At 53.5% G+C, this 27,438-nt stretch overlaps 2 protein-coding genes across 3 annotated transcripts in view; both read left to right on the forward strand.

Moving 5' to 3' along the window:
* Nucleotides 1–1,540, forward strand: part of SCN1B (sodium channel, voltage-gated, type I, beta subunit) — an 8,815-nt gene extending 7,275 nt beyond the window's left edge. Inside the window, exons 4-6 of the mRNA XM_008580355.1 lie at nucleotides 219–360; nucleotides 744–815; nucleotides 913–1,540. Of these exons, the coding sequence (XP_008578577.1) occupies nucleotides 219–360; nucleotides 744–810 (209 nt within the window). The 3' untranslated portion in view covers nucleotides 811–815; nucleotides 913–1,540. The remainder of the gene's footprint in view (nucleotides 1–218; nucleotides 361–743; nucleotides 816–912) is intronic.
* A 1,409-nt stretch (nucleotides 1,541–2,949) lies between these two features.
* On the forward strand, nucleotides 2,950–19,988 carry HPN (hepsin). 2 transcript variants are annotated; one of them, XM_008580357.1, is made up of 13 exons: nucleotides 2,950–3,095; nucleotides 3,577–3,646; nucleotides 9,050–9,151; nucleotides 9,234–9,275; nucleotides 14,772–14,901; nucleotides 14,972–15,094; nucleotides 15,247–15,287; nucleotides 15,557–15,722; nucleotides 15,823–16,013; nucleotides 18,665–18,760; nucleotides 18,942–19,084; nucleotides 19,262–19,426; nucleotides 19,643–19,988. In XM_008580357.1, exons 2-13 carry the CDS (start codon nucleotides 3,631–3,633, stop codon nucleotides 19,679–19,681), a joined length of 1,254 nt encoding a protein of 417 aa, XP_008578579.1. In that variant the 5' UTR covers nucleotides 2,950–3,095; nucleotides 3,577–3,630; the 3' UTR covers nucleotides 19,682–19,988. The 2 variants fall into 2 exon arrangements, with proteins under 2 accessions (XP_008578579.1, XP_008578578.1); XM_008580356.1 differs by having other exon boundaries at nucleotides 3,008–3,095; nucleotides 19,629–19,988.
* Nucleotides 19,989–27,438: the final 7,450 nt, after the last annotated feature.

The raw sequence follows: 27,438 nt of genomic DNA on the forward strand, positions 1-27,438 counted from the left end.
GGGGGGGCCCCCCCCCCCCCCAGGCCTATCTAAGGTGGTTACCTGTAATCACAGTAACGATGGAGACTCTGGGGAAGCAGCATGATTATCCTGTTTGGGGAGCAAGCCCAGGGGGCTCAGGCCTCTTGCCCAAGCTCGCACAGCCAGCTCACAGCACACCATCGTGCCTCCCAGGCTTGGGCCTTGGCTGCCACCCTAACCCTGCCTGGCCTCTACAGCCAACAGAGACATGGCATCCATCGTGTCTGAGATCATGATGTACGTGCTCATCGTGGTGTTGACCATATGGCTCGTGGCAGAGATGGTTTACTGCTACAAGAAGATCGCCGCTGCCACGGAGGCTGCTGCACAAGAGAATGCGTGAGTGGGGTCGGCGAGGAGGGGTGAGGCGGCCCAGGGCACCTTCTGGCTTCCCAGACGGGAGCTGAGTTGGGTGGGGAGGGTGGCAGGGGAGCGACCCAGGGCGCCATCTCTCAGTGCTCCCCAGAGGGAAGCGTTCGTTGTCAGAGATGGGGTAAAGTGGTTCTCAGGTCCTAGCCCCTTCCTCCTTCAAACCCAGGAGTTCAGACCCCCAGCCAGGGCTTCTCGTAGATCCCTAGGAGTCCAGCTGTACGTAGCCCCCTCCTCTGTCTAACTCAGGAGCCCTGTGTGCCTGGGGCAGAGACCACAGCCTTCTCCAGTCTCCTGGGGGTTGGGCCAGACTGATTATAGGGTCACTGTACACCTGGCCTTTTCCTCCATAGCTCGGAATACCTGGCCATCACCTCAGAAAGCAAAGAGAACTGTACGGGTGTCCAGGTGGCCGAATAGCCCCGGTAAGGTGGGTGGGTGGCTGGGTGGGCACGGGGTGGAGGGTCTGGGAGGGTTTCAGCCCGCTGGGTCCCTAATTTCCTGTCTCTCCCTGCCCTTCAGACCCTGGGCTCCGCCTCAAGGAAGAGCCAGCCCTAATGGGGGACGTCCAGGGACAGCCCGCCCCCAATGGGGGTTGGCCATTCCCGGCCTCCACATGCCTCAGAGTCCTGCCAACGGAGCCACCAGAGTGGGAGGGGGCAGGGGGCTTGGCTTGCACCCCTGACTCAGCCTTCTTCCTCCTTCCCCATTGCCCACCCACCGCTGTGCATGATGGGAAAGCAATACTGCCGCTGCCCCCACCTCTGCTTCTGCTGCCTGTTTGGGAGGGGGCGGTGAGGTGGGGCAGCGGCTCCGCACTCCTCCTTGCTGATTTGCACACATTGGCTGCTTCAGACATGCACTTCTGGGGCCAGCCCCTGCCTGCCCCATCCCTGCCTGGCGGAGGTCATGATGGGCTGGGACAGTTTGGAGCAGGGGGTTCTGGGACCTGCCTGACCCCCAGCATCACTTCCTCTCCTGCTTCCTCCGGCTGGACCTGGGGTCCCCTCCCTGTGATGCACTCTTGCCCGGCCCAATCCCACCCTCTCTCACCAGCCTTGGACTGTGGCCACTTAGAAAGGGGCCCGTTCAGCCTCGTCTCTCTTTACAGAAGTAGTTTTGTTCATGAAATAAAGATTCTTGGACTTGATTCATAGTCTTTCTCGTGAGCCCAGTCACCCTCTATGTCCCCCCCCCCCAAATCCAAGAGCCTCAGTTTTCCTGGGACCCTCCCTCCTGGGCAGGCAGTGGGGCCTCAGCCACACACAGTCAGGGATAAGGATGGGGAAGGAACAGGTGGGCTGGTCAGACCCAGCGCCTGCCTGAGGGCCCAGCACGTGCAGCCACTTAGTACTTGATTAATGTCAGGGTTGGGAGGAGTCATTAGCTCAGCGGGGACCATGAGTGGCAAGGGAGGGTGGGAAGAAGCCAGAGAGGCAGCCAAGGAGGCGACCCAGGAGCTTGGGGGTGCTGTGTGGGGAGGAAAGGCCAGGCTGGTGCTAGGGTGCATGGTTTTGTGGGGTTTGCTGTCTTCCTAGCAGTGTGGGTCTCTCTGGAAAGGTGGGAGTTGGGAAGAGAGGGAGGTCGAGGCTGGGCAGCAGCCAGGCTGAACCAGTGTGTCCCCCAGTGAGAGGCTGTGGGTCTGTGAGAGGAGAAAGTACATAGGGTGAGGGTGAGGAGTCTGATTGTGCAGGGACAACCCATCTGGGGTGAGCAGCCGCTGTCTGACTATGTTTGGGTGTGTGGCTGACCACAGGCAGGTATCTGATGGTGCCCCTGGTGTGTCTGGATGTTTATCTGGCTCTGGGGTCTGACGTGGATGGCTTTTGGCTGCTGGTGGGACAGTGTGTATCTGCCTCTGGACACTTCCGCTGCTTGGCCGGGGCCTCAGCACTCAGTGTTGCCTTTTCCGGGCCAAGCCCCCCCATCCCCCCTATCTAGGACTTTCTCTGCTCCAGAGGTCACTGCTGCAGGCGGCAGAGAGACTGCCAAAGCAAACCGTCCCCCGTGACTTGTAGGAAAGCAGCTGGGGGGAGGGGGCCTGGGGGGGATGAGCAGGGAAAGGCACACAGGGGCTGGGCTGGGGACATGGGAAGGAGCAGAGGCTGGGACAGGAGTTAGGGGAGGGGTGGGAGCTGGGGCTGGAACTGGGGTGGGGGTGGGGACTGCCTTGTTCAGGAAGTAGGCAGGGGGAGCTGGAAGGGGTAGGAGCTGAGCTGAGGCAGGGCAGGGGCTGGCCAGGGGCAGAGTGGGCTTCGGGCAGCTGGGGCCCTCCATCCAATTCCCTCCAGTTCGGATCTCCTTCCTTCAGTCCTCTAAGCAACCCCAGCCCTCAGCCTGGGCTGGCCGAGCCTGTCCTTGTTCCCACCTCCCCGCAGACAGGCACACCTGGGCCCCCTGAGATTGGAGGCAAGGCCAGCTGCTGGGCCTGCCTGGTTCAGCCCCTGCAAGCCTGGCGCTACCACCCAGGTGGCCTCTGGAGCTGCCAATCCCATTGTCCAGCCCCTCCCCGCCCCTTCCCACGCCTCTTGCCCAGCCCCCTCCTCCTCAGGTGAGGCAGCCTGGCTTAGCAGGCCCCACGCCGCCGCCACCTCTGCCTCCCAGGCAGCCCGTTGCTGCGGGCCACCATGCTCCTGTCCAGGCCTGGAGACTGACCCTAAACCGCCACCACCTCGCAGCTCTGCCCCCACCTTGTGGACCCCAGGGTAAGGACCTTCATCCCCCACCCAAACTGATGCCCACCTCTCAATAGAGGGGGTCCCAGGTACTCCAAGAGTGGACTCTCTGGCTTCTCCGCAAGGACTTAGGAGTTCCAGCCCACTAATCCTTCAGACTCCGAGATTGGGCCCCCAATCTTCTCCACCCGCAGACTCCTCTGACTCAGGAGTCCAGGCCCCCTGAATCCCTCCTTCCCCAGGACTCAGGAGTTCAGATCCTCAGTCCCTTCTTCCCCCAGGCTCAGGCATAGGGGTCCCCGGTCCTGCAAATCCAAGCGTCCCCCTGGCCGCGGATCAGACAACTGACCCTATCCTTGAACCCAGCCCCGTCTGCGTCCGTGATCACGGCGTGCTCTGGCCGAGGCCCAGTCCCTCCAGCCTCCCTGGATGGGCGCCTGGGACTGGGGGCACCAGGACTGGGCTGGGCTGGGCTCCCCCAGGCCCTGCCTCCCCGTTCATCTCCCCACAGTTCCCGCCCCGGCCCAGGAGGTCAGCCGGGGAATCATTAACAAGAGGCCGTGACATGGCGGAGAAGGAGGGTGAGTCCCCCTGTTCCTCAGCCCCGACTCTGGCTCTGCCGGGCGCCCCTTCGTCTGCTCTTTTCTCGAACCTCCGCCCCCTTGGAGCCCCTCTCTGGGCACCCCTCCCAGACCCGTACTTACCCCCTTCTGAGGCCTCCTCAACCTTATTAACTATTAACCATATTTTCTGTGTGTCTGTGCCACCACCTGCCTCCCTGTAACCCCACATGACCTTCCTGGTGCCTTGCCTCAGTTTCCCCTCTCCCCCAGTGATGGCTTAGCTAACCCTGGACCTGTCCTCTCCTTGGGCTGAGGTAGGGAAGACTGTGGCTATCGTGGTTAAGGACACGGATTCTGGAGTCGAGCACACAGACGTGCATTTGGATTTGCCTCTGCTTCTTTTTTGCTGTGTGATCTTGTGCAAGCGACATCAATTCTCTGGGCTTCAGTTTTCCCCTGGGTCCAGCATGGATCCTACTACTCCCTCCATGAGGTGGTTGGGAGCATGGAACACACGAGGCACCAGCATGGGCTCAACACGTAAGACACATGCTGTAAACCGGAGCTGTCATGACAGAGGTTGGCAGACTTGGAGTCCTAGGGACCCAGGACCCCCACTGATTCCAGACATTCCTCCCACCTCCTGACTCTGTGGGCAAAAGAGCAGGGGGAGGACTTTGGACTCAGCCTGGGTGGATGGAGAGGGGAGAGACAGCAGAGAAACTACCCCAGGGATGACAAAGAGAAGCCACTCAATGGGGTGGTTGGCGCTCAAGGGCTCTCAGCTGCCCCTGAGTGCCAACATCTTCCACACTTGGGAACCAGCTGGAGGGGTCCGATTAGGGATGGCCTTTCATTCCTACCTTCCCCCAGCTGGGGCTGACTCCCTCTCTTCTTCCTGGAACCAGCCTAGCTGGGTTCAGTCCCAAGCAGTAGCACTTTCTAGCCGTGTGGCCCAGGGCGAGCAGCTTACTCTCACTGGGCATCTGTTTCTTCCTCTAAAATGGAGGTGTTAATAGTGCATATCTTGCATTGTGAATTTAAACTCGATGGTAGGGCGGAAGCACTGAGTGTGTGGGCTGAAATGATTAGTATGAATCTCTGGCCTCCTCGGGTCTCAGCACAGTTAACAACTCAGACCCCAAACCATTCACCCGTGGTCCAGAGTGAACCCAGGCTCCCAGTCACTCAGGGGTCGGTGGCCCAGCCTGGCTGAGCAGGTGGACGATAGAGCCTCTCCGCTCTGGGATGATTTCTTTCCTGGAGCTGACTGAAAGGAAGCACCAGGGCTGGGGCCTGGGGGTAAATGAACCAAGGAAGAAAAGCAGAAAGTACCCAGATGGGCAGAGATGGGTCTGGACACAGGAGACAGCAGGAGCAGATTGGGCTGCAGTGCTTTCCCAGGCAGCTTGGGCGTGGGCCTGGAGGGGAGTCCTGCTGACGGGGCTGGGGGCTGAGGGGGAGTGTCTAACCTGGACACAGATGCCGAAGGGTCCTTGTGCTGCGCTTACTTGCTGGGCGAGCTGGGGTTGGTGGCTGCACCTCTTTAGGCCTCCTTTCCTCTGTAAACTGAGGCTGGGGGTGATGGTGGCTTCCTCATTAACAGCTGCAAGGATTTAAGGAAACTGCAGGGCAGGATGGGGTTAGGACAGGGCTGGGTCAGTGTGCCATCCGACAGTCATTGCTGCTGCTGCGGCTGCTGGTGTTTGTGCTGTTGGAGTGAGCCCAGGGCGAGGTTCTTGGTGCTGCCTGGAATTGCAGGAGGTGATATCTGAGTCGCAACTCAAAGGATGAGTGGGGAGTAGGTGGGGTGGGTCAGGCAAAGTAAGTTCTGGTATTTCCAGAGGTGAAGTTGGAAGTGGAGCTAGGAAGAAGATGATTTAGACGAGCCGGACCAGGCTCTGGGGGACGGTTTCTGGTGAGGGGCAGGCTGATTCCTTGGCAATGCTGGGTCCCTCCACAAGATGGCGCTGGTGGTAATTCTTTGTTTCTCTTGTCTGACTTGTACCAGGGTACTTCAAAAAGTTCATGGAAGGGCCGGCCCGTGGCTCACTCGGGAGAGTGTGGTGCTGATAACACCAAGGCCCCGGGTTCGGATCCCATATAGGGATGGCCGGTTCGCTCACTGGCTGAGCGTGGTGCTGACAACACCAAGCCAAGGGTTGAGATCCCCTTACCGGTCATCTTTTAAAAAAAAAAAGTTCATGGAAAAATGAAATTTAAAGATAATACGATTCTTTCCATGAATGTTTTGAAGACCCCTCATATTTTACAAGTTCTGTGATTTTGGTTGCTCTTTGGAAGCTCTGTCAGGTGTCTGATAATGACCCACATGTCTGCCTGGGAATTTGGAGAGACATGTTGAGCCCCAAATCTCTGAAAGCCATGCTGCTATCCAAGAGGGGCTGGAAATTCCAGGCTGAGGGCTTTAGACTCTGTCCTGGGGAGCACTGGGGAGTCACAGAGAGCTCTAGGTAAAGAAGGTTGGATTTAGTATTTAGGAAGGTTCCCCAGGCTCCTGTGTAGAGGGTGCACCAGAAGCGGAGACTGAGCCCCAGCGATTGGATAGGGCTGGACAAGGCAGGGCTGGGGGAGGGTAAGGAAGGGTAGACAGGAGAGTCACTCAGGAGGCCCGACAGGCTGTGGAACTGGCAAGCTGGGGGTGGGGGCGTGAGTTTCCTGCAGACGAGGGACAGTCCTGGGGATGAGAGTCTCCAAGCCTGGACCTGGGAGGAGAAACACATTTGGGGAGATATAAAGGCCAGTATGGGTCTGGTAGGTGTGAAGGGACCAGGGTATTCCAGGGGAAGTCATCTAAGACCCCACAGGACCTAAGATCCCACAGGGTCCAAGGCCTGCCCTAGGAACTCCAGATTTTAGGGAGTGGGTAGAAGGTCCACAGAGGTGGCCCCATCAGAGAAGGAAATCCAGATGTATATGGTGTCCCAGAAGTCCAAAGAGGAGGGAATTTCATTCAGGAAGTCGGAGGCATGTAAGATAAGGACTGAGACACATAGCTATCAATTGAGTGGAATTTTAGAGACAAGGAGCCAAAGATGTCACCTGTGAGAGTCTTTGCAGCTGAGTGGTGGGGACAGAATAACTGTCCTGTGAGGACACATGGGCAGCTGGAAGGCACCCAGAGGAGCAGGGAGCAGACAGGCTTGGGGTGGGGGGTGGGGGAAGGCCTGGCTTCCTGAGCAAAAAGGCCCTGTGGTTTCCACGGGACTACGGAGTTGAGGACACCGCCTCTCACACAGAATGAGGACGCTTCCTGTCCCAGCAAAGACACACAGGAAGGGTGCTTCTCACACTGGCGGCCCAGAGTGAGGATGCTTCCTGCCCCACCAGAGGTGCCAGGGCCTCCAGGCTGGCTCCTGCGTAGCCTAGTGCCCTGGCAGCCGCACCTGAAAACAAAGGATCAGGACCAGCCTGATGGCTGCAGGGAGCCGAGACTTCCCACTGGAACCAGGACAGGGGTTGGGGGCAGAGTTGGGGGCCCCCCCCGGGGCCTCTTTGGAGAAATGGAATGTTCTCTCACACCTCAATGGGCACTGCTGAGCTCTCAGATTCTTAAGACACCCAGACAGTGGCCACCCCAGGAAGGTCCTGGACCACTCCCTTGTCTGTTCCGGGTGCTGGCCTGGCGCTGTGCCCACCGGCCGTCCTACCTGCAGCACTTGGAGCGCTTTGCGGATGCCAAGGGCAGTTGAGCCCAAGTCGGGCCCAGCCGAAGGCTTTTAGCAGCCTTTTCCCTTTGGTCCTCCTACAGTCGCAAGGGAGGGGGTCGTTGGCCTTTAACCTCCAGGACCTCTGTGGCACTGGGAAGAAAATCCCTCCTCTCCCTGGGCCGCCAGGCCTCCCTCACTGGCCCCAGCCTGGATTCCCCTGCTTCCCCGAGCTCATGCCCTTCTGGCCGCCTCAGTGGCCTCTCTACCCTCTAACAGATCGTGCTCATTCTTGCCTGCAGGCCCTCGCCTGTGCCATTCTCTCTGCCCGCAGTGCTCCTCCTTGAGGTCTTTGCATGGCTGGCACCTCACACTTCAGATCTCAGCTCAAAAGTCTCTTCTTGGGGACGCCCTCCTGGAGCCCCCTTTAGAAGCCTCCTCTGCTGCCCCCCAGCTGCGCTGTATTTTTATAGCCTTTGCCACAATCTGGAAATGATCAGGTTCATTCATTTGTTTGCTTGTTGTCCCCCATTCCCTGCCTACACGTGTGAGAATGAGGGCTACGGTCTTCTCTGTCTTGTTCCGGGGTGTGTTCCCAGAGCCTAGAATGGGACCGGGTCCACAGCAGATGCTAGTAGGACAGTAAATGAATACAGCTCTGTTTAATGATGAAGAAACTGAGGCTCAGAGAGGCGAAGGGAGTTGCCCAGGACCAGCTCTAATGATTGATGCAGCATTTATGGAGAATGTGCCGTATGCTAGGCACTGTGGCACAGTGAGAGGTGGTATGGCTTCACACTTATGCACTTGGGACCTACACCGAGTCTGCCCAGGGTTCTGGACTTAGCTTTGCCTCTTCCAAGCTGAGTCACCTTGGGCACGTGACTCCACTTCTCTGAGCCATCTGAAGAGTGAGAATCATAATATGGGATTGAGATAAGGACTGAAGGAGTTAATGCATTTAGAGCAGTGGTTGGCACATAGTAAACATCAATAAGAGTTTGGCTATTATTATTTAAAAGAACTTTAAGGTATTATTTTTAGAAGTGGGTGCTAGGTGGATGCCCATTTAATAGATGAGAAAGCTAGGGCTGGCTGGTGAGCCCAGCTGGTTAGAGCACAGCCTTACAACACCAAGGTCATGGGTTTGGATCCCCGAACTGGCCAGCTGCCAAAAACACAAAAACAAACAGATGAGAAAGCTGAGGCTCAAAGAGATGATGCCACCTGCCCAAGGTCACCTCGGTAGTTTGGGGGGTACCCAGGGACAGTCCAGAACAGCAGAAAGAAGTGAGGCAGTGAGAAAGTGCCCAATGGCAGGGAAGAGAGCTGCCAACAGGGCAATGGTCAGGGGTCACAGTCCCCAAGAGGCTCCAAGAAGCTCAGCAAAAATTAGCAAAACTGAGAGTCCAGAAAGAGCACACAGCGATGAGGGAAATACAAAAGTGTGGCGTCATGGGGGAGGTAGAGTCCCATAAATGCCAGTAAAGTTCTGGGACAAGGGCAGGGAGGGTGGCAGCGGGCCCAGCACTGCTCCTTCTCAGCTGGAATCTTGGGGAGCTGGACACCTGCTTGTCCACGCAGCGGGGGAGCAACAGCCCTGCCAATTGCTCAGCCCCAGGACACTGGGCCCAGGACACACAGGCTCAGGCATAAGTTAGCTCTGGGGGGCAGGGCAGAGCTGGCCCAGTGCCTAGCTCCCGCTGCAATGAGGACAGGCCTGGCAGTGGCCCCAGCATGGTGTCTGTTGCAGGTGGCCGGGCTGTACCATGCTGCTCTGGACCCAAGGTGGCAGCTCTCACTGCAGGGACCCTGCTGCTCTTGACAGGCATCGGGGTGGCATCCTGGGCCATTGGTGAGAGTGGTCCCTGTGCCTCTAGCCTCCCCTGGCCCCTGAGGCCCCCAGACTGCCTGCCTCACGCCTACCTTCTCTGCAGTGACTGTTCTACTCAGGAGTGAGCAGGAGCCGCTGTATCCAGGTGAGTAAAACAGGCTGGGACGCCCTGGGAGTCTTGGAGGAAACCTGTGTCTGGTGGGAACTCAATGAAAGTATATTTTGAATGAAAGTACAAATGCATGCAGAAATGCGAACATAATAGAGCATTTGTGTTGAGTGCCTGCTATGTACCAGGCACTATTCTAAGCACTTCGCATGTCTAACCCAGTGTGTTTCAGACTCCAAATGTGTTATCCAGTAGTGCATCATGAAACCAAATTAGTGAGTTGAAACTACATTTTTTTAAAAGTATGAAACAAATTAGATTAGTAAATATCAGAGTGCATCTCTCTCAATAAGAACAAGTTTCGTTAATTTTTTGTTTTGTTTTTATGTATTCATACACACACAATTCCACTGCATGCTTGCTGCAGCCCTGTGGGGTGGGGGGGGGACTGTTATTCTTCCCATTTTGCAGATGGGGAAACTGAGGCTCAGAGCAATGTGGAGGTCTGCTCCATATCACAGATCTCCTATGGTCTACATCATGATGTAAAAATGTGTTTTTTATTATGGAACCTGGTCAAAACATATTCGAGAGGCACAGAAGGAATTCAGGAGAACTTTCTAGGTCTCCTAGAAGGTGGTTGCTGTTATTAGCCCCATTTTACAGATGTGGAAAGTGAGGAGCAGAGAGGACATGCAAATGGGGCCAGGAATTGCTCTTGGACTTGCCTGTTATAGATGTGTCTGTAGGCATGTGGGAATGAATGGCCACACAAATAAATAGGTGCAGAAATTAATTGTGGGACGAATGAATGAATCTTCCCAAATGCAAACTCCAAGCTGCCGTTTTGTGACCCAGGGCAGCAGGAAGAAAGGGGAAGTTGCATGGCAAGATATATTTTTCACGCACATGAGCCTCATCTGATTCCATAAAGGACTGAGCTCACACTAGGAGAAGCAATGAAAATCCAGACATGAAAAGCCAACATCTGTGTTAACTGTCAAAGCCAGTACTTAGAATTTAAATGTGCCAGGCACAGGCCTCAGGGCTTCATGGTCTCAATTTCTTAAACCTTCACAACAGCCTGTTTTCATATGGGGAAGCTGAGGCACAGAAAGCCCAAGTGACTTGCCCCAGGTCACAGAGCTAGTAAGTGGCAGGGCTGGGATCTGAACCTGGGTGGTAGTTGTATATAATTACTACACTCTGTTGTTTGTCAAGAAACAGCTGAATTAGTTGCCATAGTGAAGGCTGACACATGCCAGGCTTGGCTGCAGCCTATACCCAACAGCACTTTGATGTTGGGGCTGTTATTATTATCCTCATTTTGCAGATGGGGGAAACTGAGGCCCTGTGAAGTAAACTTTGGATAGTGGCAGAACAAAGGGATTGCACCCCTGCTGAAAGCTCCCCATGGCTCCGCATGCTGTCAAGATAAAACCCCAACCCCTCGCAGGCTCCAAGGCTCCTAGGTGTAGGCCCCTCTCCACCCCCACCTCACACCTGCTGCTGGTGCTGTCTGGGCTACAGTCCACAGGTGCTCTCACTCCCGTGAATGATCCATTCCTCCTTGCACCAAAGTCCTGACTCACCTCCTCCTCTCCAGCTCATGCCTAGAGGCAGGTTTCCATTGTGCACTGTCACCTCTGAGCTGTAGGGCCTCCCACCAGTCCTGACCCTCTCTGAGCCTCAGTTTGCTTGTCTGTGAGATGGGGGTGAGGAGAATCAAGTGAGAATTAGAAGAGATAACTATCTGTTCAGTGCCTGGCTCTTAGCCAATGCAATAAACAGTGACTTCTGTTTCTTATCCTTTAGGCTTTAACTTTCTTGAGCAAGGCCTTCCTGGACCCCAGACTCCATGTCCCTCCCACCCCATGGCCATCCTGCTGCCCCTGGTAAAACCCTCCTCACACTCACAGTTATTTACTCCTGGTGAATTCCAGGAGAGCAGGGACATTTTGTTTACTGATCAGACAGCGCCTGACACATAGTAGGCGCTCAGGAAATTTTTGCTTAATGAATAAGCCCAAAGACAAACCACCAAGGCTGCCCTGGGCCTCCAGCTGGAAAGTGATTGGGGCACGATCCAGACCTGGCCCCTGCCAACGCTGGCGCCCTTGCCCTTCAGTTGTACTTGGGCATTTCAGAAACACTGGGCAATTAGGAAACAAACAAACAACCCCCCCCCCAAAAAAAAACTCTATCTCCACTTTGTTTTTCTGGGATTTTCACACCTCTAAATATATCAGACAATTTGGTAAGCACACCAGGTGACCCAGAACATACTTTTTGCTTTGCTTAAAATAATATAGACAAGAATAAAGAATTTAAAAGTGAGAAACAGTGGCATAGAGTGTGGCTTTAAAAATAGTTGGAGAAAGCATTTGATGTTCTTTCCCCCACCGTTCCCCAACACACATCCATAAAGTAATATTTTCCCCCCAAACCCCATACTTTCTGGAAATCCCATCTCTGGAGCAGTTAGGAGCATTTTAAAATAAGACTCTACCACACCCACCCTGAGTTGCTGTTCCAAACCCCAAGGCTTGGTCTTGGAACTCAGGGGGTGGTGGGCACCACCCTATGATGGTGCTAGGTGTCCCCTGCCCCCACCCTGGAGCAGGAGGCCATAATTAAGGCCAACCAGCCAGGTAGCTTTTCAGTCCTAGCCATGGATGAGTGCACTCAAAGTGGAGAACAGGCAAGTATCCATGTGAGACCCAAAGAAGGAGCAGAGAGTATGCAGGTCAGCAGGTCTGGGTTCAAATCCTGACTTTGACAGTTGTTAGCTCTGTGCCCCTGGACAACTATATTACTCCAAGGCTCAGTTTCCCCATCTGTAAGATGGGCATAGAAATGGTCTCTACTTCCCAAGATAGTTGTAGAATTCAAAGAACCACCCAGATATGACACATAATGTGGGGCCAGCCCACTGACATCCCCCAGGAAACATAGCCAGTGTTATTCTTAATGTGCCAGTGTTTAACCCTCAGGAGGGGAAGTCAATTGAGAGACTGCCTAGGGCAACATCAAAATCTTGGAGTTTGGAGGCATCCGGGCCTGGTTTCAAATCCTCTCTCTCTGCCTCTCACTTAGCGATGCTGGGCAAGTCACCCCCCAACCGAGCTTCAGCTTCCCCATCTGGAAAACAGGGATGATGTTTGTGGCCCCTGGGGCGTGTGGCGAGGGATTGGTTGATGGTGGGGCACACAGTAGGTCCTCATCAGGGCAGGCTTCTCCCTGGAAGTCCTGCCTCCCCTCGTCCAGACCTCAGGGCTTCAGGAAGACTGTTCAGCTTGGGTGTAGCCTCACCAGATTCCTCCTAAGAGGGTGCAAAAGCAAATGTTCACCAGCCTCAGTTTCCCAGAACGTGCTCTCAGAACACAGGCCATGCAGGAGGCTTGCGAAAAAAGGACAAAGAGGTTCACAGGGGACCTCTCCCCAAACCTGCCCCCTCCCTGCCTTCCCCATCTCAGTCAATCCAGTTCCTCTAGTGGCTCAGGACAAACACCTCGGGGTTGTCTTTGACCCCTCTCTTTCCTTCCACCCACATCCAATCTGTCACAAACCCTTTCGTCTCCACCTACAGCATCTATCCACAATCTAAACTCTTCTCCCTGCTCCGCTGCCCCTCCCCGGCCCAACCTCCATCCTTCCTGCCTGAACATCCCAGCAGCCTCCCCCCTGGTCTCCTGCTCCCCTCCCTGCCCCCACAGTCGGCTCCCACCTGCAGCCAGGGGGAACCTGTGAACACCTGAGTCAGGTCGGGACCTGCCTGGCTGCACCTCATTCCAGGTAAAAGCAAAGTCCGAATGTTGATCTTTTCTATCCCCACCTCATCCTCCCCTGGCTCACTCTGCTCCGGCTTCCTTGCTGATCTCAAACACCGCACTCCCAGCCTGGGGATCTCCGTAGCTCCCCCACGCGTCCTCACGCCTCTTTCCCACCTCCTGCAGCCTCTGTTCACCTACCACCTTCTGGGTGAGGCTTTCCCGCCCTCCTACGGAGAAGTGTGACCTCACCCCCCACGCCAGCACTGCCTTCCCTCTGTCGAGCTTGATTTTTCTCCATGGGCCTTTCTTATCTTGTGACACATGATATATTTTACTCATTTGTCTTCTGCATTATACATCTCACCGACTGGGCTTTGAGCTCCACAGGGACAGGGGTTTTTGTTTGATTTGTTCATTGCCTAAAATAGAGCCTGGCATATACAAAGTGTTTGGTAAATACAAATAAATACGCCTAAGGGCTGTGACCTGATTTAGGTGTTAACAGGGCTCCTCTGACTGCATGTGGGGATCAGACAGAAAGGCTATGGGGAGCATGAGTTCTCAACACAAACACCCCCTCCAGCCAGCCCCAGACATGAAAAATCTCCCATGAGCTGTCTCTAGGCTTCCCGTGTATCTCAGCCCTGCCTCACTTCACAGTTTGTAATGATGTGTTTGATTGGGTGACTTTTTTTTTTTTGGTCTTTTTCGTGACCGGTAAGGGGATCGCCCCGCACCGTGCTCAGCCAGTGAGCGCACCGGCCATCCCTATACAGGATCCGAACCCGTGGCGGGAGCATCGCTGCACTCCCAGCGCCGCACTCTCCCGAGTGCACCACGGGGTCGGCCCTGGGTGACTTTTTTATTGCTGACTGTCTCCCCACCCCCTAGATTTTGGCTTGGCGAGAGCAGAGCTCATGGCTGTCTCGGTCATCTCTGTCCCCAGCATCACCCCACACTGGACATGGAGTATGTGTTCAGTCATGCTTGTTGAGTGAATGAATGAATATGACCTCCTCTGCTTGGAGAATTATTCATGTTAGCATATTCAAGGCTCTGACAAGTCCTGCAGAATAATTATCCTTCCTTCCTTCCTTCTTTGTCTCTCTATCTTTCTTTCAAAATCACATGGCCACAGAACAGGAATATAAGAGATCTGTTTAAAGATTTGGCAATCTGGTATATTAGTCAAGGGTCTTCAGGCTATAGAAGACAAAAGGAAAAAATTAAGAGACTGGCTAAACAAACAGGGAAATTATTAACTCATTTAACAATTCTGGAGATTCTTCAAGCCTGGCTGCATCAAGGGGCTTTAAAAATGTTGGAAACCTCCTGGCATTCCTCCATGTTAGATTATTCTCCCCTCATGTGGGCAAAGATTCCCCCCAACAGATCCAGCCTCACATGCCATTCTCTTGGGAATTCATTTAAAACAGTTTCCCTCTTCCCAGGTGTCCAAGGCAAGTTGCAGGTGTACAGCACATGAGCACGCAGCTTAGGAGTCCCAGTGGGGAGAGAGGTTCTCTGGTTCCTACCAGGCCAGCCAAAGTCCCAGGGCTGCTGTTCATTGGTCTGATTGAGTCACATGACTTCCAGACTCAGTCACAAATGTGGGGGAGGGAGCACTGTGGTGGGTCCTGCTGGGTTTCAAGACCAAAACCACATGGCCACAGGACAGGAAGGAAGAGGTCGGGCTGGGGAGGCAAGACAGGAGCCTGGATGTGGGACCCAAGTGGCGCCCGGCCCTGTGGCCCTGCAGTGCAGGTCAGCTCAGCAGACGCACGGCTCATGGTTTTTGACAAGACGGAAGGGACGTGGCGGCTGCTGTGCTCCTCACGCTCCAACGCCAGGGTGGCCGGACTCAGCTGTGAGGAGATGGGCTTTCTCAGGTACTGGGGCACCCTTGGGGGGGGTGCTGGGAGGAGTGGGAGGAGCAGGCCTGACCCCTGCCCTGCCCAGGGCACTGGCCCATTCCGAGCTGGACGTGCGGACGGCAGGTGCCAATGGCACATCGGGCTTCTTCTGCGTGGACGAGGGGAGGCTGCCCCATGCCCAGAGGCTGCTAGAGGTCATCTCCGTGTGGTGAGGAGGGCAGTGCACGGGTGGGGGCAATGCCTGGGCCCCCACAGCCCCCAAGGCCCCCCACAGCCGCCCTCCCTATTTTCGTTTCATCTGTCTTCATTGGTCTCTATATTTTGTTTCTCTCTGTGTCTCCTTCCCTTTCTCTTCCACAGCGACTGTCCCAGGGGCCGTTTCTTGGCTACCATTTGCCAAGGTGAGGCCCTGAAACTCAGAATCCTCTCCTTTGGACCCCTGGGGGGTGCATTTCCACTCAGACTCTCCCCAGGATTGGCCCATGTCCCTGTAAGTCCCCCAAGAATGAGACTATGACCCCTCAGACCCACCAGGACAGGGTCATGTCCCTTCAAACTGCCCAGGTAGGGCCATGTCCTCTCAGATCCCCTAGGGCAGGACCAAATCTGGGCTCTGGGGGCCTGGATTCCATTCCCCTTCCACAGTCCCTGACTGTCCCCTCTCCCACAGACTGTGGCCGCAGGAAGCTGCCTGTAGATCGCATCGTGGGAGGCCAGGATGCCAGCCTGGGCAGGTGGCCATGGCAAGTCAGTCTTCGCTATGATGGAGTACACCTCTGTGGGGGGTCACTCCTCTCTGGAGACTGGGTATTGACAGCTGCTCACTGCTTCCCTGAGTGAGTGTCACCCATAACACTGATGTGGGGGAGGCAGGGACGTGGAGGTGAGGGAGGCTGTGCCCAGGCGGGCTGTCACCCTACCCCCATTCCCTGGCAGGCGGAATCGGGTCCTGTCCCGATGGCGAGTGTTTGCTGGTGCTGTAGCCCAGGCCTCACCCCATGGCTTGCAGCTGGGGGTGCAGGCAGTGGTCTATCATGGGGGCTACCTTCCCTTTTGGGACCCCAACAGTGAGGAGAACAGCAACGATATCGCCCTGGTCCATCTTGCCAGTCCCCTGCCCCTCACAGGTAAGTCTGGGAGCTGAGCCTTGGCTTGAGAGCTCAAGAGGGTGGGAGGACTGAGGAGGGGGCTAGGGCATAGGAGAATAAACTTAGGATTTAGGTATCCATGCTGACAAAAGGAATGATCTTGAGGGGGCACAAACTGGGCATTAACTATGAATGATTGGTGCAGCCACTTTGGAAAACTGTCTGGCAGTTCCTCAAAAAGTTAAACATAAAGTTACTATTTGACCCAGCAATTGCACTCCTAGGTACACACCCAAGAGAAATGAAACAGACATCCACACAAAGACTTGTACGCAAATGTTCACAACAGCATTATTCATAATAGCCAAAAGAAGGATACAACCCAAAAGTGTATCGTTTGACAGATGGAGAAACAAAATGTGGTATATCCATACGATGGAATAATATTTGGCCACAAAAAGGAATGAAGTACTGATTCATGCTGCAACATGGATGAAGCTTGGAAACATATGCAAAGGGAAAGAAGCCAGACACAAAGGCCACATATTGTATGATTTCATTTATGTGAAATGTCCAGAATGAGCAAATCTGTAGAGATAGGAAGTAGATTAATAGTTGCCAGGGGTAGGAGGTTGGGGTGGGGCTAGCGTGGGGGTGGGGACGAGGAAATTAGGAGGCGATTTGGTAAACGGTGCAAAGTTTCTTTTTGGTTTGACAAAATGTTCTAAAATTGATTGTAGTGATGGTTGCACGTGTCTGTCAATGTACTAAAAGGCCATTGACTTGAGCAGTTTAAGTGGGTGAATTGTATGGTATGTGAATTATAGCTCAATAAAGCTGTTACCAAAAAACATAATTAAATGAAAAACTTTAAAAAATACAGGAATGAGTAAGTTAGAAAAAAGTTGGGAGTTATTCCGTCTACAATTCCCCGGAGCCCTTCCTTGGTCTCAGTGAGAAAGGCTCCCTTGGGTACCAATGTGTTCTTAACACTTCAGCACGCTCACCTCCCGTTTGGATTACGAGTGGTCTTTGGGCTCCGGCTTTCAGCAGACCATGATGTAATAGTAACAAATAAGGGTGGTGATGATGAAAATGAAATAATAGTGATGATGGTAAACCTAAATAATTCAGTAAGATAATAGAATAGTAATAATAATGATGAACACCAACATGCACGCTGCCCCTGGGTGCCAGGCACTGTTCAAGGCGTGTCCCATGTATGAATTATTTAGTTCTCAGCATCCTTGCGAGAGAGGCTCTTAAGATTCTCTTTTCCCTTATGAGGAAAGGTCCCAACACAGAGAAGGTCAATAATGCCCCAAATTCCCACAGCTGGCAAATGGCAAAGATTTGAGACCTGGCCGACTGGCCTGGAATCTGTGCTTGTAACACCCAAGCTATGCTGCCAGGTAATTTAGTTGCATTTTGTGGTTTGTGCTATAGTTATTTTTATGGTTTTTTTTCATGACCTGTGATATTGGTTTTCCATTTAAGGGAGTGATGTACATTTTTTCTTTAAAACAAAACAAACCCTTCTCCTTACTGAAAAGAATGAGAAGCGGTTTATTGAAGTAAGGACGTGTCGATGGGGACCCAGGTGGATGGGGAAGGAGCGGCATGAGTTTAAGATATGCGGTCGAGGGGGTAACAGCATGGCATGTGGCTTTGCCTCACCATGCCTCAGTTTCCTTTGTCTGTAAGATGGCTTCCTAGGGTTGGGAAAATTAAAAGCACTGATATAAGTAAAGAGCTTAGAGAAGTGCCAGCATGTAGTGAACACTCGGTACATGTTAACAGTTGTTGCTATTTTTTGCTCATTACTATTACTAGTTATATGAGCAGTTTGCCAGGCACGCTACTCAGTGTTTCACCAATTTCTCACTACAGCCCTGTGGGGAAATGATTATTATTTCCAGTTTACAGCTGCGAGCTCTGAGGCTCAGGCAGGTGAAGTCACCAGCAGGCAGCAGGCAGGGCTACCAGGACTGTTGCTTGGGTCGTGCACTGCACAAGCATACCACATCTCAGGGGCGCCATTCTCAGTACACACCTGTTTATTTATTACTGTGATTTTCTTTCTCGTTTTTTTTTTTGTCTTTTTTTGTGACCGGTAAGGGATCGCAACCCTTGGCTTGGTGTTGTCAGCACCACGCTCAGCCAGTGAGCCAACCGGCCATCCCTATATAGGATCCGAACCCGTGGCCTTGGTGTTATCAGCACCGCACTCTCCCGAGTGAGCCACGGGCCGGCCCTATTATTATGATTTTCTGACAGGTGGAAGTCAAGTGTTTCAAGACAGGGGTGTCTTTTTCTATTTCTCACAAAGGCACCCTCTAGGCTGGGGGTAGTCCTGAGGCCATGGTTAAGAACGCAGGTTTGCGAATTGGGCCAACCTGGGTTCAAATTCTGGCTTCGCCATTGACTCACTATGAAACTTTGGACAAGTGAGTTGGTCTCTGTAGAATGGGGTAGTAGGAGACTCTATCTCCCTGGGCTGATGAGAGATTAAAGAAGGTGATACAGGAAAACACCTGGCAGAGAGTAAGCTCTTGGTAAATGGCAACTTCTGTCATGGTGGTTATAAAAGGACAGAGGAAAGGGTGTGGGGCATGTGGAGGCTGCTGGACAGAGTTTGTACCAGCTGGAGCAGACCAGCAAGGAATAGACCGGTGTGACCTCTCTCACAGAATACATCCAGCCTGTGTGCCTCCCAGCCGCCGGCCAGGACCTGCTGGATGGCAAGATCTGTACCGTGACTGGCTGGGGCAACACACAGTACTACGGTGAGTCCCGTCCTCTGCCTGTGACACCACCATTAGGGAGACTCCGAATGGGGCTGGGGAAGGGCAATCTGGCTGGTTGAATGGCTCTTGACCCTGGGGTGTAGGGAATCCGAAGGGTGTGGGTGGGCACCAGGGGGTGTGCATACTCCCCAGCGCCAGCCAGCTTTGCCCACACTCCCAGGCCAACAGGCTGGGATACTCCAGGAGGCCCGAGTCCCCATAATCAGCAATGATGTCTGCAATGCCCCTGACTTCTATGGGAACCAGATCAAGCCCAAGATGTTCTGTGCTGGCTACGCTGAGGGTGGCATTGACGCTTGCCAGGTAAGGGACTGCGTGGGGTGGCCCCCAGCCCCTGCCACCCCATGGATGGAGACATAGGGCAGTGGGTGGTCCCTACTTCAGGGCCAGAGGGCTCTTTGACCACAGTTCATGGTCATCTGAGAGGGTCTCCTGGCCAGCCATCTTGGCCTCCAGCCAGGCCTCTCTTTCCCCTACCAGGGTGACAGTGGTGGTCCCTTTGTGTGTGAGGACAGCATCTCTCGGACAACACGTTGGCGGCTGTGTGGCATCGTGAGCTGGGGCACTGGCTGTGCCATGGCCCAGAAACCAGGCGTCTACACCAAAGTCAGTGACTTCCGGGAGTGGATCTTCCAGGCCATAAAGGTGAAAGTTGTGCACAGATGGGAGCTGGGGTGGGAATGTGTGGGGCTCAGATGGGAGAAAGGAGTCAGATTTTTCTTAGGAAACCTGTGCTCAGGCCAAGAAGAGGGCACCCTAGGGAATGATGGATTTCAAAGGGCTTCTGGGGAGGGAAGGCTAGTTGCAGGATTTTGGCAGAAGCCTCTCAGACCTCGGAAGCCCCCAGTTGTCTTTTCCCAGACTCACTCCGAAGCCAGCGGCATGGTGACCCAGCTCTGACCTGTGGCTTCTCTTCGCTGCACACGCCTCCAGGGCCCAAGGCGATCTAGGTGGCTCTAACCCCACATGGTGGGATCCATGCTGGGCCTTGGATGGAACATTTTTCTTCTTGGGACCAGTCCACAGGTCCAAGGATACCCTCCCTCCAGGGTCCTCTCTTCCACAGTGGCTGGCCCACTCAGCCCTGGGACCACCTGAGCCTCACCCTCCAACCCCCATGTAAATATTGTTCTGCTGTCTGGGGACTCCTCTTTAGGTGCCCCTGATGACAGGATGCTCTTTAAATAATAAAGATGGTTTTGATTAATGTGGCCTCTGAGTTTGCAAATATAAGCAGCAATGATGACATTTCTGGGGGAGGGAAGAAAGGAATTAGGGCCTGGCACAAATCAGGTAGGGAGTGTGATACCCCAGTTCCCGCTGGCTTAAGAGAAAAGATTTTAATTGGTTCACTTAACAGGAAATGCCCTGGAACATAGTGGTTTCAGGTACTGCTGGATCCAGATGTTCTCTCAAATCTGCTTTACTCTTTGTCAGCTTCATTTTTAAGCAGCCTCCCTACAACTAAAGACAGAGCTGCAGCCGCCACCTGCTTCATAAAAACTCCAGGCTTATATGCCATGTATCAACTGCAGCCCCAGTGGAAAGAGGATTTTTTCGCCCAATAGCTCCAGCAAAAAATGTCCCAGGCCCAGCTCTCATCGGGCAGATTTGGGTCATGTGCTCATCCCTCATCAAATCACGGTGTACCTGATGTACAAGGTGGAGATGAGGGGCTAGACCTTCAACAACTACATGACATCTGAATGTGGGAGATTTCCAAAAGGAAAATGGGGTGCTGTTTCCAGAAAAAGTGGACATAGATGCCCAGTGAGCAAAAAAGACATCTACATTGAGCCAACACAGAAAACAGGGCCCTACAGGGTAGAGACAGGAGCACAAGCCCTAAGAGCACAGCCTGAGACCCTCACCCTTTTCACACTTTCCTGCATCTAAGCGGGGGGCTGGGTTCCAGCTTCTCCTGGGAAAGCCGTGCTCCCCCTTCTCTAGAGCATCTGCAGATCTTCGTGGCCACCGTAATGGCCACCAGGGGGCACTGCTGCCCCTACGCTGTGAGAAATGAAGGTGTTTCTTGCCTGGTGTTGGCATTGGTAACCTGTTGCTGAAAACCAGCTGCTCTGGAGGGAGGGGGGAGAAGGGGGCTCACTGGTGCCTGTTTCCCATGACTTTACATGATAAAAATTATAATGCATCACCCATCAACAGCAACCTCCCAAGCAATTTCCTAAAATGTAAATAGACCCAGGAAAGTGCCTTTAAATAACTAACAAACTATCCATTTAGAAAATCGTCCCAGCATCACTCACTGATCCCTCAAACCCTTAGCAAGGTTGATCCCTGCCACCACTTTGTTGGTCAGGCGCCCCCCCCCCCCAGCCCTACAGCCAGTTTTTTCAGATGTCTGCATGTGGCCGTCCTACCCATGGTACTTGGGATGTAATTAGAGACTTGACCCACACGTTGCTTTGTTAGAAATGTATTGAGTTACAGGAGATGACTAAATTTTCCTTTGTAATTAGCTGAAAAATGTACTGTCCATGTATTTCATGATGTTTGGGGACTGTAAGAGAACGTGGCCCACCCTGGGGGTTCTGAACAGATGTGGCCACGTCGTGGAGGATCTGAGGGGGCACAGCTTGCCCAGGCAAGGGAGAAGGAGTCTGAGCGGGGGGAACTGCACAGAGTTTGGCCCTGTTCTGGACGTTCTGAGGGGATGTGGCCCTATTCTAAGGGACCTGGCAGAAACTTGGGCATTAAAAGCCAATAGGCAGCTGGGAAAATAGAAACCAGGGGGCCATTCTGGGCTCCACCAGCTTTATTGCTTTCTCGGAGGAGTGGAGGGATTAGGCAGATTGTGACTCAGCCATTTGCCGGTTTCTTTTGCATGCCAGGGATCAATGAGCCTCAGTTTCTCCTCCTGCTCCCCACCAACCTTGCCACCCACCCCAAGGAGACATGAAGATATTAGAAAAATAATAACAATTACAAGGTCACTTTGAAGTTCAGCTGGGGTCTTGGTCTCCAGAAAGGCTGAATTCTTTTTTTTATTGAAAAGTAATTGATTATACACATTTGTAGGGCACAGAGTTGAATATCAATAACTATGTATAGTCTGTGATGATCAAATCAGAGATAATTAGCATATTCATCATTACAAAAATGGAATCATTTCATTGTGTTGAGGACATTCGATCTCTTCTAGCCATGTGATAACATGCAGTACATTAATGTTAATTATAGCTGCCTAGCTCAGCTGTAAATCAGTAGGTTATTTTTCCTAACTAGCTCTTTTGTGTCTTTTAACCAATTTCTCACTACCCCAGTCTTCTCCCCCTTTCCCACTTCTAGTAACCACAGTTCTGTTCAGAAAGGCTGAATATGAAAACTTTTACTTCTGTGTCATTGCTGTGCATCTCTAAGTCAAAAGTATTCGATCCATCTTATGCAATTAATGTAACCATATCAGGGACACAAGCAAGCTTTCGCATTCATATTTAGCGTTTATATCTCAATAATCCCTTTCAAATATAGAAAAGCCTTCTGGATGTAACTTGGAATAGAAAGCTCCATGTGTGGTTTATAAGCTGGTATTCTCACAGTTGAGTTGAGGGAGAAATGTATAGTTACTCATTCTTAATAGTTATTCCACAAGAAAAAACACCACCATGATTAACAATGATTGTGAAGGCCATTAATTTTATATTCAGAAATAATTATTGTGGACGTTCAAATAGAGGTGTAAGTAGGGAGATGAATCTTAGTTTCTGCACAGAAAGTAATACTATTTTAACACTGCATTTATTAAGCGAGCAGCTGTTCTGGCTCTGCTGCTGCATAACAAACCACCCCAAGCCTAGTGGTGTAAAGTAACAACCATTTTGTTATGCTCATGGATTTTGTGACTCAGAAAGTTGGACAGGGAATGGCAGGGACAGCTTGTCTCTGCTCCATGATGTTTAGATCCTCAGCTGGAAAACCTAAAGGAGTGACTTGGTGAACAGGGACTTGAATAAGGATGCATCTTTACTCACAAATGACACACAGGCTGGCCTCAGCTGGGAATCCGGACTTGTCTATCCAAGTGACTTTGGCTTCCTCCCAGCATGGCTGCCTCAGGACATTGGGACTTCTCACGTGATGGCTCAGGACTCTAGAGTGAGGACACCACCAGACACTGCCTTTTCCACCCCAGCCTCACTTCTGCTCTACTCTGTCGGCTGAAGCAGTCACGAGCCTGCCCAGACTCTGGGGGAGGAGATGGCGATGGCACCCCTCAGAGGGAGGCAGGTCAAAAAATTGGGGGCCATAGGTTAAAACTGCCATAGGAGCGTATGGACTGTAGGGGCAAGTTGGCAGCTGATAGAGAAATGGTCCCTCACTAAAATATTCAGCCTGAAAGATTTCCCTGCTAAAATTGTGGAAAATAAAGTTGTGACAGTAATAACTTTTTCATACACTCTCAGATTCATCCTTACATTTCAGGGGTTCGTTCTCAGATGGTGATATTCAGCTTTGGGCAAATCTTGATCTTAACACTTAGCCCATCAGCATATGGCTACCAGGCCTATTTGTTGCACCTCTAAATAATTATTTTTGTATTAATAAACATATATGTAGATTTTTTTGAGTACTTGGTACGTGCAGGGCACTGCCATGAGAGCTTTACGTATGTTACTGTACTCTTTCCCCAAATGAAGACATTTGAAAATGTTTGTCTTAATGTTTGCTACTCATTCATTCATTCAACTAATATTTATTAAGCATTTCCTGTATGCCAGGCACTGTTCTAGGTACTAGGGACACAGCGGGGAACAAAACACACAAAAATCCCTGTGCTATGGAGACTGGGGGAAGCAGACGGTGCATAAGAACCACTGGTCCTACTTGTGTTATTATCTTATTTAAATCTTCTCTTTCCCCTTCTCTTTTGGTCTTTCTCTTTTTTTCCAACTCAGCCTTGACTTTAACAGTAATATTTATGAAACTGTGGGTTTCATGTGGTAATGGCAGATAAATATTTTCTCAATATAAATCAAAACAAAGATATTAAATAAACAAAGACTAGTAAAATAATAACAAATGCTTCTTCACTGACCTCCTGTACTCTCCTGGGATTCCCGTGCTGGCGACCCATGGGCCCCACCGTGGGAAACACTGTTAATCCTCATACAAGCTGGAAGGAAGGGGTTGCATGATCTATCCAAGGTGCCACTTCTGAGGGGCACAGCTGGGACTGGGGCCTGTGATGAGAACATCTCGGGAGAGGGTACTGAGCTCCCCACTCTTAGCCCCTTTCTACTGACCAGGCTTGGACACTGCCCCCTGGAGGGTTCCCTGGGTCCCCAGGAAAGCATGTGTCTCCAGATGCTGGGGGTATCCTGGGGATGAAGACAGGCGGCCTTAACCCAAAGATGCCTCCAAGGGCTGGCTGTTTAGTTCAGTTAGCACGTGGTGCTGATACACCAAGGTCCAGGGTTCGATCCCTGTACCAGCCAGGTGCCAAAAAAACCCCAAACAAACAAACAAACAAACAAACCAAAGACTCCTCCAGTGGTGGGGAAGTGAGGTGCCCTGCTCAGTCTTGGTGGGCCAATAGGGAGACTTCAAATCAGGGCCTGGCCCAGGCTCCCCTCCGTCCCACCTGCTTTGACCATGTAAGGGCTGGCTTGGGTCTGCGGAGGCAGAATGGTGCCTCTGGGACACCCACATCGCAGATGGAGTCCCCACTCCCTAGCCCTGGCCCTCCCTTGCTAGGGCAGCTCCATGAATATCCATAGATCCACAGTACTGGCCACTTGCCGGTTCCACATGCACCTCTCCTGGCAAATCTCGCCTTCTGCTGCTGTGTCCCCCAGTAATACTCCCTGTGCCCAACTGTAGTAGTCCCCATCGTTCTCTGCAGATGCCCGGCTTGGGCCCTGGGCTGTCCTGCATCCCATGAATCTGCCCAGGTGCACATCTTGGCCACCCCCTTCGCACATGCTCACTCCATTCCCGGGAGGCTGGGAGTTCATCTTTAACCTGCCGGGAGGGAGAGTGCTGGCAGGGTCCCTGGAGGAAAGAGACGCACTCTGCGCCAGCAGCTCTTCGTCAGCAGCCCCTCCACCAAGCAGTGCCTTAGTTTCTCCATGTGTGGATTGCTTGACTCATGCAAAACCCTGCTAATGGGGTAATGAGGTTGCTTGTGGCAACCTAGCCCACTGGGAAAGCCCTGGAAGACATCTGTCTCCTCTCTCCCTTGCCCTCCACCACCCCCAGGCCTGGCCCAGACTCAAACAGACTGGATAGGAACCAGGATCTCTGGGAGCCTCCCAGGCCCCAGGATCCACAAACAATGAGCTGGTGGAGCTGAGTTACCACCACCCCCATGTCTGCCCCAGTTTCCACCCTGGCCCCTTCCTGTGCCCCCACCTCAGCCCTGGGTATAAGCCAGTCTGGGTGCCCAGTACCTGGGGCCACCATGGGGATGCTCTGGCTACTGCTGGTGGGTGAGTAGGAATGGGGTCTAGGGAAGGGGTCAGCGGTGGTGGGTGGGCCCCAGCCCATAGCTGACACTCCTCTCCTCAGCCCTGCAGAACCAAGCAACTTGGAGCAAGGAGATCAGAGGTTAGGCTGGACATGCTCCCTAACCTGGAGAGGGGACAAGGCTGTGGGGACAGGGGGAGGGGGTGGAGAGAGGGAGGGCTCTAGGGGTCTGAGGGGACATGGCACCACCCTGGAGTCCCTCAGGGGAACTGGCCCTGCACTTGGGGACTTTGGGAACATGACTCCCTCCCTGAGGATCTGAGGGGACACAGCTCCATCCTGAGGGTATGAGAGGGATACAGGTGGGGCTGGGGAAGCCTCAGTGGTCTTGGTGTCCCCAGCCTCACTCCTGTATCCCGATGGGCTGGAGCACGGGGATGAGGCCCTCCCTGCTGAGAACGACAGTTTCTCTGAGGAGCGGCAGCTGCTGGAGCCCTTTACCTCTTTGAGGTCACACACAGGACGGCCTATGTGAGTGCCTGGCCCCTGCCACATGGTCCCTGGGCTCTCTTCTCCCTGGCCCCACCCCTGACTCTGAGCCTGTCTTTATCTGCTCCTCCCTCCTCTGACCTTTATCTTCTGTCCTCCGGGGGTGGGCCCTGTCCGTCTTCTGCCCCCTGACCTGATGACAGCCCCCTGACCTGATGACAGTCCCCTGCCGGTCTCATCCTTCCCTATCACCCCAGGTCTGCACCCATGGGTTAGTGTCCTTCGGGGAGCCTGTGGTCCTATTCACACCCAAGGCCTTTCCACTGGAGAGGGGCCAGGGCTTTGTGGCCCCATTCTGGGCCGACAGGTCCACATTGGGCACGGGCCGCGTGCGGTCCTGGCGGAGCCGCTGGCCAGAGCTGCTGGGGCGGGCAGCTGAAGACCTGGCCTCTGCCGTCCCCCATGCCCCACCCACCCCTTGAGCCCTGCTTGTGGCCACCTGGGACCAAATCCCCTTTTATGGGGCCCTTGCCCCCCCAGGTGAGGAAGGGGCAGGCAGAGAAGGACCCAGGCTGAGGCTGTCTGGCCCAGCCCCTAGGGAAGAAGGGCTCTGATTCCTGGGCAAGTGGGAGACACCGTGAAGAGAGAGACAGGGAGAGAGAAAAATGGGAGAGAAAGAGGAAGATGGAGACAGAGGAAAGCACAGAGACACAGTGGGGGAGAGAACATGGGTGACAGAGAGAGAGGGAAAGACAGATGGGAGAGGTGGGAGGGACAGAGAAGGAAAGAGATGGCAAGCAAGAGGGAGTCAGGAACTCAGATGGAGAGAGATAGAGGGGAAAAAAGAAAACGGGAGAGAGAGGCAGAAAAAGAAAGATAGAGACAGAGGGAAAGCAAACAGGCTGACCCGGGCTCTGATGGAGGTGGCCATGCCCAGGGGACTGAGCGGGCAGGCAGGAGGGCTGAGAAGCAGTCAGCTTGGTAGGGCAGATGGAGCCCAGGTGCAGAAGAGGCCATCAGGGGGTGTCGTGGGTGCTCCTGGACCAGCCTCTGCCACCCCTGCTCCCTGCACTCACCCCCTGCAGGTGAACACCTTTCAGGTGGTGCTGGCCATGGGCAATGGCCCCTCCTGGACACTGCTTCTCTACAATGACATCAGTGGACCACGGGAGTGGCCAGTGGCAGGAGCCCCTACAATGGCTTGGGGGGCATTGCAGCCCAGGTGGGTGGGAGAACGACAGAGGCTGCCCAGGGTCCTTGGGGAGGGTGAGGAGATGACCTGATTCACCCTGTCCTGAATCACACCCCAGGCAGGCTTCAACAGTGGCCAGCAGAGGGACTATTTCACCATTCCTGGCTCTAGGACCCCCGACATCCACGTGGCAAACACCAGCAACTGGGCATTCCGCACTGATGCCTTTTTTTTTTTTTTTTGTCTTTTTTCGTGTCCGGCAACGGGATCGCAACCCTCGGTGTTGCTCCCGCGCCTCGCTCAGCCAGTGAGCGGGAACCGGTCTGTATGTGGGATCCGAACCCTCGGCGGGAGCGCCTGCCGCGCTTCCCAAGCGGTGCACTGTAGCAGTGCGCCACCGGGCCGGCCCACTGATGCCTTTGCAGTCCCTAGTGGCTGTGGCTACAATGGTGAGGTGGTGGGGACCCTACCCAAGACCTACTTGCTCCTGGATCCAAGCTTTTTTAGCCCAGGAGGACAGGGCCCCAGCCTCTCCTCCTCCAGGACCAAG

The sequence above is a fragment of the Galeopterus variegatus genome, unplaced genomic scaffold (genome assembly GCF_000696425.1).
Source record: "Galeopterus variegatus unplaced genomic scaffold, G_variegatus-3.0.2 Scaffold2073, whole genome shotgun sequence".
NCBI classification, from domain to species: domain Eukaryota; kingdom Metazoa; phylum Chordata; class Mammalia; order Dermoptera; family Cynocephalidae; genus Galeopterus; species Galeopterus variegatus.

Bases quoted from the DNA above. Each gene is read 5' to 3' on its own strand.
- HPN (XM_008580356.1), top strand. The intron at 15,288-15,556 runs GTGAGGCCCTGA...CCTCTCCCACAG, and splicing joins CTTGGCTACCATTTGCCAAG to ACTGTGGCCGCAGGAAGCTG. The intron at 19,427-19,628 runs GTGAAAGTTGTG...GGAAGCCCCCAG, and splicing joins GGATCTTCCAGGCCATAAAG to TTGTCTTTTCCCAGACTCAC.